The 13,070-nt window shown below is 43.0% G+C and overlaps 1 protein-coding gene across 1 annotated transcript in view; it reads right to left on the reverse strand.

Moving 5' to 3' along the window:
* Positions 1–13,070, reverse strand: part of ZCCHC7 (zinc finger CCHC-type containing 7) — a gene marked incomplete at its 5' end in the record, with an annotated part of 110,860 nt that overhangs the window by 28,771 nt on the left and 69,019 nt on the right. The window contains 3 exons of the mRNA XM_082497928.1: positions 6,585–6,755; positions 7,619–7,744; positions 8,930–8,973. Coding sequence (XP_082354054.1) covers positions 6,585–6,755; positions 7,619–7,744; positions 8,930–8,973 — 341 coding nt within the window. The remainder of the gene's footprint in view (positions 1–6,584; positions 6,756–7,618; positions 7,745–8,929; positions 8,974–13,070) is intronic.

Below are 13,070 nucleotides of genomic sequence, written 5' to 3' on the forward strand. Positions count from 1 at the left end.
TCAAACAGAGCCACACTTGAAACTTTTGTACAACTCTGCTACCTGCTCCTCTGAGGATCTTCCCAAGAAAAGCACACAAGGCTGAGCTTCCAACACAACCCCATCTAAGGTGACTCCATACATTCCCTGGGCTGTTTCGGGAAAAGTGACTGACCTAACGGATAATACATTTATTTTCCTGAAAATGTTTTAAATAACTTTGAACATTTTCAAATCAAACTAGGCAAAGTACCTTGAGCTGCTTTGAGTTCACTTCTGGACAAAGGTGTGAACATGGAGAGTCACTCTGACATACACTGTGCACGGGAGCTTCTGCATTCTTTGTGTCACAGTAAAAGTGAGTGAACTTTCTGTGAAATATAAAACTTTTTTTGAGCATCCAAAGTATTTGACAACAACTAACTAAAAAAAAAAATTAGGGAATATATTAGCCTTTTTCCCAACACTGTATTAAGATCTACTCTGTGAAGGCTGCAGTAGTGTTTTCAGAGTATTTTGGAGAACTTTGATCAACATTGGACTCATTTAGGCCCAGGCTCAGAGCAAAACCTGTGGTCTGCCTCCAGCTCCTACGGACACCAGAAACTTCCCGACAGGCAGACTGCTGCAGAACCGTCACAGTAACTGAGCTTGGTGAAAAACTTTCATGTTTTTGATAAAATGCCCTGTGGAGGACTTGTAATTCTTCACAGAAAGTAATTAGCACAGGCACAGACATACAGACCTGTTATGATCAGTTTACGTAGCCTGAAAACAATAGTGACTACATTGCATTGGAACACCAGCCCACTGTGGCCATAAGCCGATGCCTCACAAGTTTAAAACCAGGGCAAGCACGCATCCTTTCCCTAACGCTCTTCCACACTCAACTGTTTTAAGCTCAGTGACTGCCCAAGCTGCATGAAGTTTCTGTGTGTTCAATAAGCTTCCATGGTATACTCTTCCATTAACTGCTCCTGTTTCCTCTGGAAACAGAGCAGACTTTCTGCATCTACTGCACCCCTCAGTAAGGAGTTTCACAGGTCTGCCAACTATTGCATGAGGATTCACCTCCTTCTCTCTCTTCTGATCTCCTACAGCCTTTGTCAGATGCCCCCTAATTCTTTTACCGGAAGAAATGATGAACAATTGATGGCAAGCCACCATCTCCCAGCACGGATGATTTTGAAGCTCTTTACAGATCCTTCCCTTCGTCATCTCTCTTCCAGGCCAAAGAGTCGTAGCCGTGCTGAAGGACACAGAAGAGAGGAACCAAAGTTGCCTCTAGGTGTCCATTGCTTTCCTGCTGATTCCTAACATTTCACCCACTCTCCTCCCACAGCTTTTGAACACCAAACTGTTTTTGCGGGGGTGATCATACCTCCTCACTCTAAAATTTGAGTCCTGAGTGGTAACGGTAAGCTCACAGGCCATCAATCCATGTGCAAAGATGGGGTTATTTTTCTCAGGTATTTTACTTTATATTTATTGCTGCCCAAGATCATCTGCCATTTTATTGTGCTCTCCCTCAGTTTCTTACAGTCCTTGGGCAGTTCTTCACAGTTGGCTCACAGCACTGACACTCTAAATAATTCAGTCTTCTCAGCAAATCTTGGCACCCTATTGTTCACCCTTTTCCATGTCACACTAGCATATCCTACCTTTATCCTCTTATTCCATGCCTGTTTAGTTTCCTTAAAAGCTTTTGGTCAGGAACTTTGTCAAATGCCTTTTGGAAATCGTAGACTATGTCAACTGGATCATGTTTACACACATGCTTGTCGACCTTCTCCTTTGAAGAACTCCAGAGATTTCTGAGAAGTGGGATTTCCTTTACAAAAGCAATCTTGAATCCTCCCATGTATATCATATTTATATAACCATTCCCACATGCCGCTGCTATTGCATTCTCTGGTAATTTGCTTGGTGTACACATCAGGCTGGCAGCTCTGGTTGCCCAGTTCTCCCTGGGACCTGTTTAAAGCATTGTCATTGTATCTGCCACTCAGGTACCGATCAGACGCAAAGCAAAAGGTTACATGCTGCTGTCACTAATACAGCTACTTCACCTTCCAGCCCCTCTGCAGCTTTTGGGTAATCATTATCCTGTTCTTGTAACAAGTTAGTATCCGTAGGTTAGTGGCAACCCTAACATCCTCTTCAATTTCAGAGAGATTCTCTGATGATTCCCTCCACAAAGTAAGATTTCAGTGAGGCAATGTCCCCGGTTTCTTCCGCTATGAACACTAGATGCCCAAAAAATATTTTTAGGTTGTTAGGAATGGTCTTATCTTGGCCGAGTGTTCCTTTCACATCTCGATCATCTGTTGGCTTTACAGGCTTCTTCCAATGATGTGAAGAAAGATTTATCACTGGTTTTGATTCTTTTGCAAAATGCCCTTAAACTCTTTTTTTAGCTTCAGTTCTGCACTTTCACATTTAATCTCTCAGGGTTTACGATCCTTTCTGTTTTCCTCATTTGCATACAGATATCAGGTTTTCCAAGGATACCATCTCGCTTTTTGTAACTTCTCTGACCCTGCTGCATAGCCTCACAACCCTCCTTTTGCGCTCTGCAGTTCTGCTGTGCCATCTTGACATCTTCCTTTCCAAGGACGGGGCAGATGAGACCCTGCTGTTACCCTGCAGCATTCACTGCACAGGTAGCCTCACGCCTGTCATGTAGAAGCGCAAGAGAACTGCCTGAAAGTTTCAAAGACAAACTTTTCTCATTTAAGGTGGACCCAAATGAGCAGAAAAAATACATGCTGTGATGTTCTTCATACCCTACACAACTTAGGTAGGATTTAAATTCTGGGATGATAGAGGACTCAGAATTCTTTACAGAAAAGTATATTGCTTTATGAGAACTGACTTCATAGAATGTGTAAAATAGAAAAGGTGGCAAGAGACGCAAAGAAAAGATACTTAAGATTACAGTTCTGTCTAACTGCTTAACAGAAAGGGGGTGCAGAAATATGCCGTTCACATTCTTTAAAGTAATGGTACTGTGTACACATTAGCTATTTAGAAAGAGATTCAAATATTTCTGAATTTCAAAACCCCCCAATGTTTAGGGGCATTGAACAGGTGTGTTTGGAAGACAAACATTTAAGCTGTATCTTTAGATAGAAAATGAAGTAAGAACATATGCTGATGTTATCACAGTGTGCCTTTTACCCTCACCTTTTTGTGTTTAATTTGAGAAAAAAGGTAGTGTGAAAGGTTAATTGCTATGTACAGGACTGAATTTCTGGGACACGTAAAACCATAATAACATCATACAAACTAAAAAAAAGATACAAACATGTTTAATCCACTTTAATTTTAATGTTTAATCCACCTGGGAGTCCTGGTGGACAACAGGATGACCATAAACCAGCAATGTGCCCTGGTGGCCAAGAAGGCAAATGGCGTTCTGGGGTGCATCAAGAAGAGCGTGGCCAGCAGGTGGAGGGAGGTCATCCTCCCCCTTTACTCTGCCCTGGTAAGGCCACATCTGGAGCTGTGTCCAGTTCTGGGCTCCTCAGTTCAAGAAAGACAGGGAACTGCTGGAGGGGGTCCAGCAAAAGGCTACGAAGATGATTAGGGGATTGGAACATCTCTCTTACGAGGAAAGGCTGAGGGACTTGGGTCTTTTTAGTCTAGAGAAAAGAAGATTGAGGGGGGATCTTATTAATGCTTACAAATACTTAAAGGGAGGGTGCCAGGGGGATGGGAACAGTCTTTTTTTCAGTGGTACCCAGTGACAGAACAAGAGGTAATGGGCACAAACTTGAACATAGGAAGTTCCATCTCAGCATGAGGAGGGACTTCTTTCCTGTGCGGGTGGCAGAGCACTGGAACAGGCTGCCCAGAGAGGTTGTGGAGTCTCCCACTCTGGAGACATTCAAAACCCACCTGGACGCCATCCTGTGCAACTGTTGGAGGTGCCCCTGCTCTGGCAGGGGGGTTGTACTAGATGATCTCTAGAGGTCCCTTCCAACCCTGACCATTCTGTGATTCTGTAATTTTCATCTATGTTTTATTTTAGTAGATCCAATCAAACTCAAAGGCCTTTAAACTACTTCTGCCTTTCTCTTCAGTCCTTACAGCATAATCACCACTGCTACCGAAAATCCACAGGGAAATTAAAAGAAACAACACAGCAAGTCTTCTGCCTCTATTTATGACATATGAGGACAAATCTTTGTGTTACAGTCATACTTGAACCTCCTACTAAACTGAATTGTGTCCTACTGCAAAGTCATTACCTTTATCTAGAATCATAGAATTGTTTCGGTTGGAAAAGACCTTTAAGATCATCAAATCCAACCGTTAATCTAACACTGCCAAATCCAGCACTCCACCATGTCCCTAAACACCACATCTACACTTTTAAAGGTCTTTGAAATACCTTCAGGGATGGGGACTCAACCACTCCCTGGGCAGCCTGTTCCAATGCTTGATAACCCTTTCAGTGAAGAAATTTTTCCTAATGTTCCTCCCCTGGTGCAACTTTAGGCCATTTCCTCTTGTCCTAGTTCGTATTTTTAAAATTCAATTCAGCACTATCTACGTATCTATATGAGAAGTACATACATTTAAGGGAAGGTCATTGTACACATACACACAGACACAAAAGCACATAAATACATGATCTTTCCAAGTGTAATTTTCTAGTATCACTTAATCTCATAAAGCAATAACATCATCGCAACATACTTCTGCCTGGTTGTAATACCTCATATCTTTAATGTTAAATACAGTTATTTACCTTGAAAACTTTGTTTTGCCAATCTCTTTTATTCTGCTTCCAAACTTCCAGTTGCTACAGCATTCAGCACTTTGTTAAGAATAATAAAGAATGCTTTCGTATAAGAGCTTCCTTCAGAGGTGGAACATTCTTGCCAAACTAGTTCATCCTGCACTGAAACTTGACATGAAATTATTGCTCCAGGAAGCAAAAATTTTAAAACCAGTGATGTCTAGCTTTGAGGTACACCAGACTTAAAAAAATAAACCAAAAATTGCTGGTTTGTGAATTCTCTGAGCTGTTACAAAAAACCTATTTTTTTATCTACATATATATACATATATACATATATGTATGTATTTTGAAATACTGATAGAAGCTTTACTTAGACTACATGATGTTTGTAATAATTATAAATGTTCCTGTTCAAAATCTTCAGATTTCTTTCAGAGCACTTGATGGTGGTGCATGACATTACATTCCTCACATCCAGGATTCCTGGCAATTGGTATAGGACTGACCTAACCTACTGTGCGATAAAATAAAATCACAGAACAGTTTGGGTTGGAAGGCACCTCTAAACATTTACTTCCACCCTCCACCCTGCCCTGGGCAAGGACACTTCCCCCCAGCCCAGGTTACTCCAAGTCCCGTCCAACCTGGCCTTGAACACCTCCAGGGATGGGGCAGCCACAGCTTCTCGGGGCAACCTGTGCCAGGGGCTCACCACCCTCACAGGAAAGAATTTCTTCCTCATATCCCATCTAAATCTCCTCTCTTTCACTTTATAACCTTTCCCCCTCATCCTATCACTACACCCACTGATAAAGAGTCCCTCCCCAAAAGAGTCCCCTTTAGATACTGGAAGGGGCTATAAGGTCTCCTTAGAGCCTTGCCTTCTCCAGGCTGAACAATCCCAACTCTCTTAGCCTGTCCTCATAGCAGAGGTGCTGTAACCCTCTAATCATCTTTGTGGCCCTCCTCTGGACACGCACCAGCAGGTCCATGTCCTTCTTATGTTGAGGACTCCAGAGTTGGCTGCAGTACTCCAGGTGGGGTCTCATGAGAGTGGAGTAGAGGGGCAGAATCACCTCCCTCGACCTCCCCAGGCAGCTCTCCCGCCACTCTGCCCCAAGCCCGTAGCGCTGCGTGGGGTTGGTGTGACCCAAGCGCAGGACCCGGTCCTTGGCCTTGTTGAACCGCACACCACTGCCCTCCGCCCATTGATGCAGCCTGTCCAGACCCCTCTGTAGAGCCTTCCTACCCTCCCGCAGACCAACGCTCCTGCCCAACTCGGTGTCGTCTGCGAACTTACTGAGGGTGCGCTTGATGCCCTCGTCTGGGTCCTTGATAAAGATATTAAACAGAACCAAGGCCAATACCGGGCCCTGGGGAACGCCACTTGTGACTGGCCTCCAACTGGACTTAACTCCATTCACCAATTAATTGATGAATTTTCATTGATGAATACATGATCATAGTGAAAAAAAACATGTATCTGGAACTCTTGGAGCATCAGAGTTATTCTTTACCTCTTGCTGGCATGCTTACAGCATACTTGTCTCCTAATTTCAACCTCCCTACACCTTCCGTTCAACACAAATGAGGATGTTTTTCACCACCCTAACCAAACAAGACAAAACTAAACTAAAGAGTGGGTGTTTACAATGCTCCAGTTTGTTTTCTTTGAACCACTCTTCATGAAAACCGTGATACTGTTAGATAATGACTAACTACAATATTTTTATATGCTTATACAAATATGCGCTGTATAAAATTAAAGAAAATATGAAAAGACTGTTTCTTGTAAATTCAACTGTTGACAGATAGAAAACCAATAACTGAGCTCTTTGCTATGGGCTATACTCACATCAGCATAATGCCCCTTCATATCACAGCGACTGCAGTGTTTATTCCAATAGGCTTTCTCAAGACATTCCCTGAAATAGTGGCCAGGCAAACAGCAGTTCAAACAGAAACGTGCTGGGCAACTGTTTTGTAGATGATCTCTTCCGGCACACAGGCAACATGGGGGAACTTTCTACGGAGAAATAAAAAAAGAATTCTGTAAAGTGAGAATGTTTCAAAAGATTAAAGAAAAAAATCAAAAGAAGAAATGAAGAAGAAACCACCCCAGACAAATGTCTACTGCTTATTAGGAATTGCAGAGATTATAAAAACTGTAAAGGCAATCACCTCCACAAAACAGACAGCTAATTTTATACAGTGGTGTGGTGGGCTGACCTTGGCTGGATGCCAGGTGCCCACTGAGCCGCTCTATCACTCCCATCCTCAGCAGGATGGGGACAGGAAGGGAGAAAACAAGATGGAAAGAACTCATGGGTCAAGATAAAAGCAGTTTAATAAAGTAAAAGCAAAAGCCTCACATGGAAGCAAGAGAAAATAAAAATTTATTCTCTACTTCCCATCAGCAGGCAATGTCCAGCCACTTTCTGGGAAGCAGGGCTTCGTTGTAGTAACGATTGTGTCCCCCCTTCCCCTCCTCCCTTCTCTTAGCATCTATTGCTGTGAAGATGTCATATGGATATCCCTTTGGTTGGTGTGGGTCAGCTGTCCTGGCCATGGCCCCTCCAAGGATCTTGCCCCCCTGAGACTACTGGTGAGGGGGGTGTTGGAGATAGAGCCTGGATGCTGCAGCAGCAGCCAAACCCCCGCGGTGTTACCAACACCTTTCTAGCTGCCAGTGACGGCTGCTTTGGGGGAAATTAACTCCACCTCAGCCAGACTCAATACTAGTAAACTGATCTTGTGCAAACTATCCTTCAACCCGGAGCAACCTTTCAATGAAATAATAAACCATGGAAGCAATGCCTTTAATGGCAAGCACAAAAGAGTATTAGAAACAACAGTTGCATCTACAAGAGATTCAAGTGTTGCATTTACCTTTGGAGTAGGGCAGGTTTTGGACAAATGACCTCGTCTACCGCAGTTTCTACAGGTAACATTTTTATCAGCTGTGTAGTACCGCATACTGCTGTGCCTCACATTTGCATAGTTGGAGATCTGTGCCTGGAGAGACAAGAAGAGAAAAACGTATTTATCATTTGGGATTCTGTGGTTTAGTGTTTGTTAGAACCAGAAATTTGTAAAGGTAGTGTTCAGTTAGAAATCTAACTTTTTACAAGTACAATTTATACATCCAGATTTGAACTAGATAATTCTGTTATAAAGAAACCTGCATTGTCTAGAAGAAAAGTATTGGCTTGTTCGCACTTTTACTTCGGGACATTCTTTCTTGCTGTTTAAAACTGTAGTTACTGAGTTCTGCTTTCCCTTGATTAGTCAAGACATTTTTACTCAATGTTGTATTTCATGATGAACTGGAATTTTTCCCAGAATACAAATATAACTAACATTAATTGCAAAAGCAAGTTACATGTTCCCTTGCACACATTAAAGGAACCTTCTCGGACAACGTATCATGCTATACAAGTCTAGACCAAATCTGCAACTTACAATTGTAAAGAAAGATTTAAAAAGGAAAAAGAAGAATAAAGGAGAAGCTGGAAACAACTCTTTCTTGCCCAGTGACCTCACGCACGCTTTCTGTGTAGGCAGACAAAATTGAAAATCCTATCTTCAACCTTATTGCTTAGTAAACATAGCAATTTTTAAAAACTGAAATAAAGCTTTGGACAAGTGAATGGAAGGGCTACAAAAATACCATTTCTCTTAAGGGAAAGAGTTAGTTAATGTCACCTGATTATGGATGCTTTACTGAACCTTGGCAAGAGAAATCAAAGGAATTGGACCCTACAGCTGAAGCTCACCCTTCCTGGATGCTACAGTACCTCTCATGAGCCCAACCATACCAACTCCCGAGCCAAGTCCAGCCCCTGGGAGTGCAGCAAGGCCAAACAAACACAGACGGCTCATAGTGCTGGGATTTAGATGCCACAAAACAACTATTAGTCTCCGGACAGACTGGGACAGAAGAGCCGAGTTCCTCCTCGCAGGGTCTGTGGAGGTGCTCCAGTTCCCGGCATTCTCTTCCCACTCTGCTCGTGTCCCTGCCCCAACAAGTGACCCTCTTCCTACAGCACCAGGGCTGAGGCTTTGCCTGCCTTTGGGAGGACACCACTAAGGATGCCACACAAAAACTACAGATGGATTTTTCAATCCCATTTATCTTACTTTGATTGTTAATAAACATAAAAATAAAGAATTGTGGAGCAATTTGGTTATCTGTGTTACCTCTAAGTCTTTATTACAGATGGACCAGTCCACATCAACTTCTCCTGAAAAACAGAAATAAAATTAATTATATTTAATTTATATGAACATTTTCCTATAATATATTCAACATAATGATTACAGCACTTACTGAAACTGATAACAGACTTTGAATGTACCAAAGCGGAGAAACTATTCCTATCTTCAGTAAAGGAAAGCTATCAACCTGCCTGGCACCATTCACCTTAGAATCAGCACATGCCCAGCTGCTGAGTGGACTGTATTTGACACCACCCTCTTGTCCTGCCCCCCAGGGTATAAATTCAGGCAAGGATTTAATTTCTTCAGAGGCAGGGACTCCAAAGCTTCCAATTCCAGCCATCTGAATTACCTCTGCCTGCACTCTTGGGGACGCCCAGCTGAAGTCCAGAGGTTGCCAGAGTGAGAGCACATGGAACAAGAAGTTAACACACAGCATAAAATATACTTTTCCTCCTTGCGAATTCACAAAATCTGTGTCTTCAGCATTGCTTCCCGACCGCTGCATGCCAAAATGACTTTATGCATAACCACAGCAACTAAGACTGTAAGCTAAGTAACTCTATTTCAAAACAGGGTTTTGTAATGTGCAATAAATCAGGACGACACACTAAATTATCAACTGTCACACCATAACCTTCTCACACACAGCCTTTGGACTGGCAGAAGTAAAAAGAAAACATCAAAAAGGAAATAAAAGAATAATAAGCTAAAAGAATAGGGATGCGGTTACAGCTGTTTAAAAATTCTGCATGTCAACACTGTTTACTTCGCTCACTGTGCAAAGACCGCTGTACTACCACAGCATCTTTTTCATCGCTAAGGGAGGATTCATGTCAACAGAGGTGTTCACCTTACCTATGCTCTTAAAGTAACCATTACAACTTTACAACTTCTGCGTAAATTAATTCTGTGTGTTTGCAGACTTTTTAACGCAGTGTTTCACCCTGCTCCCACAATCCAAACCTGAAGCACCTACATGTGTTATTAACACAAATCACAACATTAAGATCTGCAAAGAGTAAAAAAAAACAGTAAAAATTCATCCAACTGGTTTTGATTGTGCTATTCATTTCCAAAAAAAGGCAGATGATTAGAAATTAAAATCATACCATCTATACTATCATGCCTAACCCTTCATTTACTGAAAAAAGTCAGTAATTTCAGCTGAAGTGGGTAATGCAGTATATGGGTACAAGGTATGTCACTCAAATGGGTGCTTTAGAGGATAATACCCGCTTGCTGCTGTTCTTCATCCAAAAATCAGGGCTAATACTATCTGCTCTAATCTCAACAGCACTCTGGAATATTTTAATTTTCAACACTCACTAATGCCAACAATGCTAACGACCATCGCAGAGACATTAATACTGAATTAACTGGCCTATGTGTAAAGCCATTTGAGTGATGTGTCATACCGAAGTCATGGTTCTGACACAGCCAGAGCTCCCATACATGTAATCCAACGAATCTTCACCCAAGGACTGGTCTGGATAAGAAGCGATCACCGCAACGAGAGGTGGTACCATGCCTGCAGCCCTGGAGATCACCTCTCCCAGGCTCTTGGCTCCCGGCAGAGGACAGAAGGGACAGCATCGCGTCGGCCCTCTTCAGTGGAAGTGAGTCGTGGGCATGCCCACAGGAAAATTAGGCCGTTTGGTGTTTAGTTAAAAGTAAAGAAATGCACTGACATATTTGAGTGCATTATTTATTACTTGGAAGCCTGTTAAGGAAATTCATTCATAAAGATATTCGTAATCCAAAACTCTGCCCTGGCAGTCAGTACAGAGTGCCGTGTTTCACAGAAAAGCCCACGAAGAATGGCTGACATGTTACATATCAAAATTACCAGCAAATTAACTCCTGTTAATCATTAGGCACGTCATTCCTGAGGACAGACCAACTAAGTTTCTCTTCTTCCCTGTCAAAATCCCCTGCTTCACAGGGGAAAACCATGATACAACGGTTCAAATATTCCTAATACTAGAAACTAAAACTGCTCAAATCAGAAAATAAATACAAGGGCTTTAATGCTGAATGAAATATTACAATAAAATCTCTTCACTAAATCAGTTTGGTGACCTAAAAGTTAAGTCTAATTCACAACAGAATGCATAAGGCTTTGTTTTTACTCACAATAAATTCTTCAGACTGAAATACATAGGAAGAGTTATGCTTCTGCAACCAACTTGAAACCTGCCCTTGGAGACAGAAAAAAATCTGCAACCATTTTTCTCATTGACCACAGCACTTTGTCTGGTGCTAAATCACAAAATAAGTCACAAAGCTCTGCTCAAGTTGACAAACAGCTCCCCTGCCCCCCTCTCAGTTTGCTCATCTGGGTGAATTAACTGTTCCAATGGGCACTTCCACCCCGCAGGTGTCTGTGGGCTCCTCCGAGGGGGCTCTCTGCCCACCCCACCTCCCACCACCCTGCTGCCCCTCGCCCGTCCTCCGGCCCCAGTGCCCACCCGCCTGACCAGGACCCCTTCGTACGGCGCTCTCCCTGCCCGCCAGCACCGAACCCCGTTGGGCTTCTGCGCGCCCAGAGCCAAGGCAGCGCTGGGGGTGTCTGAGCTGGCAGCCCGGGGGTCCCCGCCACGGGGTGCCCACGCAGGACGATCGCCCACCCCACAACACCAACCAGCAGCCTCAGACCCTCCCCAGACTGCGAGGGTGATTTTGGTCAAAGCGCAGACATAAAACACATAAAACATGTACGCTAATTACTGACAGTCTCAGCATTTACGAAGCTGCCGGCCAGGCCGGTACACGGTGAGGCATTCTGCTCTTTTGGGGGAACACGCACAGAAGGTGGATTTCTGCCTGAAGGAACAGGGCTGCCAGTACTTTATTTTTAATCTTTACAGCACCTTAGGAAAGCAGCCGTTAAAAAACTGTTCAGATACCCTCTTGTCAAGACTTCACTCTGTTCCTGTGAAGAAGGTGCACACGCAAAACTTACATTACTTAGAGTCCTGTGAGTTTTCACAGTGTATTAACAAAATCCTCCCAGAACATCAACAAATTTGTGCTTTTATTCTTTCTCATCTTCATTTGTTAAAAGCAATCTCCTTTTTAGGATTTTAGTTTTAATTTCTATTCTTCAACTAAAAAAAATACAACTGACTGGCATATGAACTTGCATTTATACTTTCAAAAAATGGTTTTGTCAAATTGCAGAAGAGGGAAGAAGAGAAGCGAAAGAAGAGGCCAGAAAAAAATGACAGACAGGATGCAAAATATACACTGCTTAGATGAAAATGGAAGCTCTGTGCAAGGTTCTTCTTTTGTAAAGTATTATACTTTGGCTGTCCCGCGCCCCTACACAATAGGATGAATGGTAAGCAACAGCTTTGCTTTTATTTAAAGTAAAAATTTGAAAGATCATTGAGATTCACATGTATCCCTCCACCAGCATGAAAATGTAAATTTCCGAGCAGCGCTCACGGTGAAGCCAGATTTAGGACCACTGTTCAATGTGCATTCAAGCCTTCCCTCTTTCATTCCCGAAAGGGAGAGGAGGGGAGGAGGGAGGACGAAGACCAGCAGTCAAAACCCAAAATTGCCCGGAGGAACAATCCGTTTCCACAGAACAAAAAAACTGCCTTAGAATAAACAATAAACCGTTCAGAAGGTTTCCTTATCTGCTGCACCACCACCACGCCAGCGGCCGAGCAGGCTGCCCCGTCGAGGCCGTGCACCATCAGGCACAGATGCAGACCCCGCCAAAAGTCACACTTTTATTTCGCTCCTCGGAGAGGACGTGTCCCTGCTCTCTGCGCAGGTTCCGCCTGCCCTGCAGAGCTTTATTGCGTTACCTCACTTAACAACACCAAGAAAATGCAGAGCCTGGACGTTCAGCTTTGAAAACAAAACTCCACATTTTCTAAAAAGGGAAGGCAAGCGGTGTCCCCTCTCCCCCCAAAAAATAGGAATATACATGCAGACACATAGATTATGTAGTTTACTTTATGACCAATTCACTAAAACAGGTGCTCCAAGCTGTGACGGTACGACATGTGGCCTGAAGGGTAAATACGTTTCAAAACTGGGCTTTAAAAATTGGATTTTGACTGCTAATTAATATAGCACATTACAGAATAAAGAAATCTCATTACAT

Source organism: Vanellus vanellus, assembly GCF_965231255.1.
Source record: "Vanellus vanellus genome assembly, chromosome: Z".
Classification (NCBI taxonomy): Eukaryota; Metazoa; Chordata; class Aves; order Charadriiformes; family Charadriidae; genus Vanellus; species Vanellus vanellus.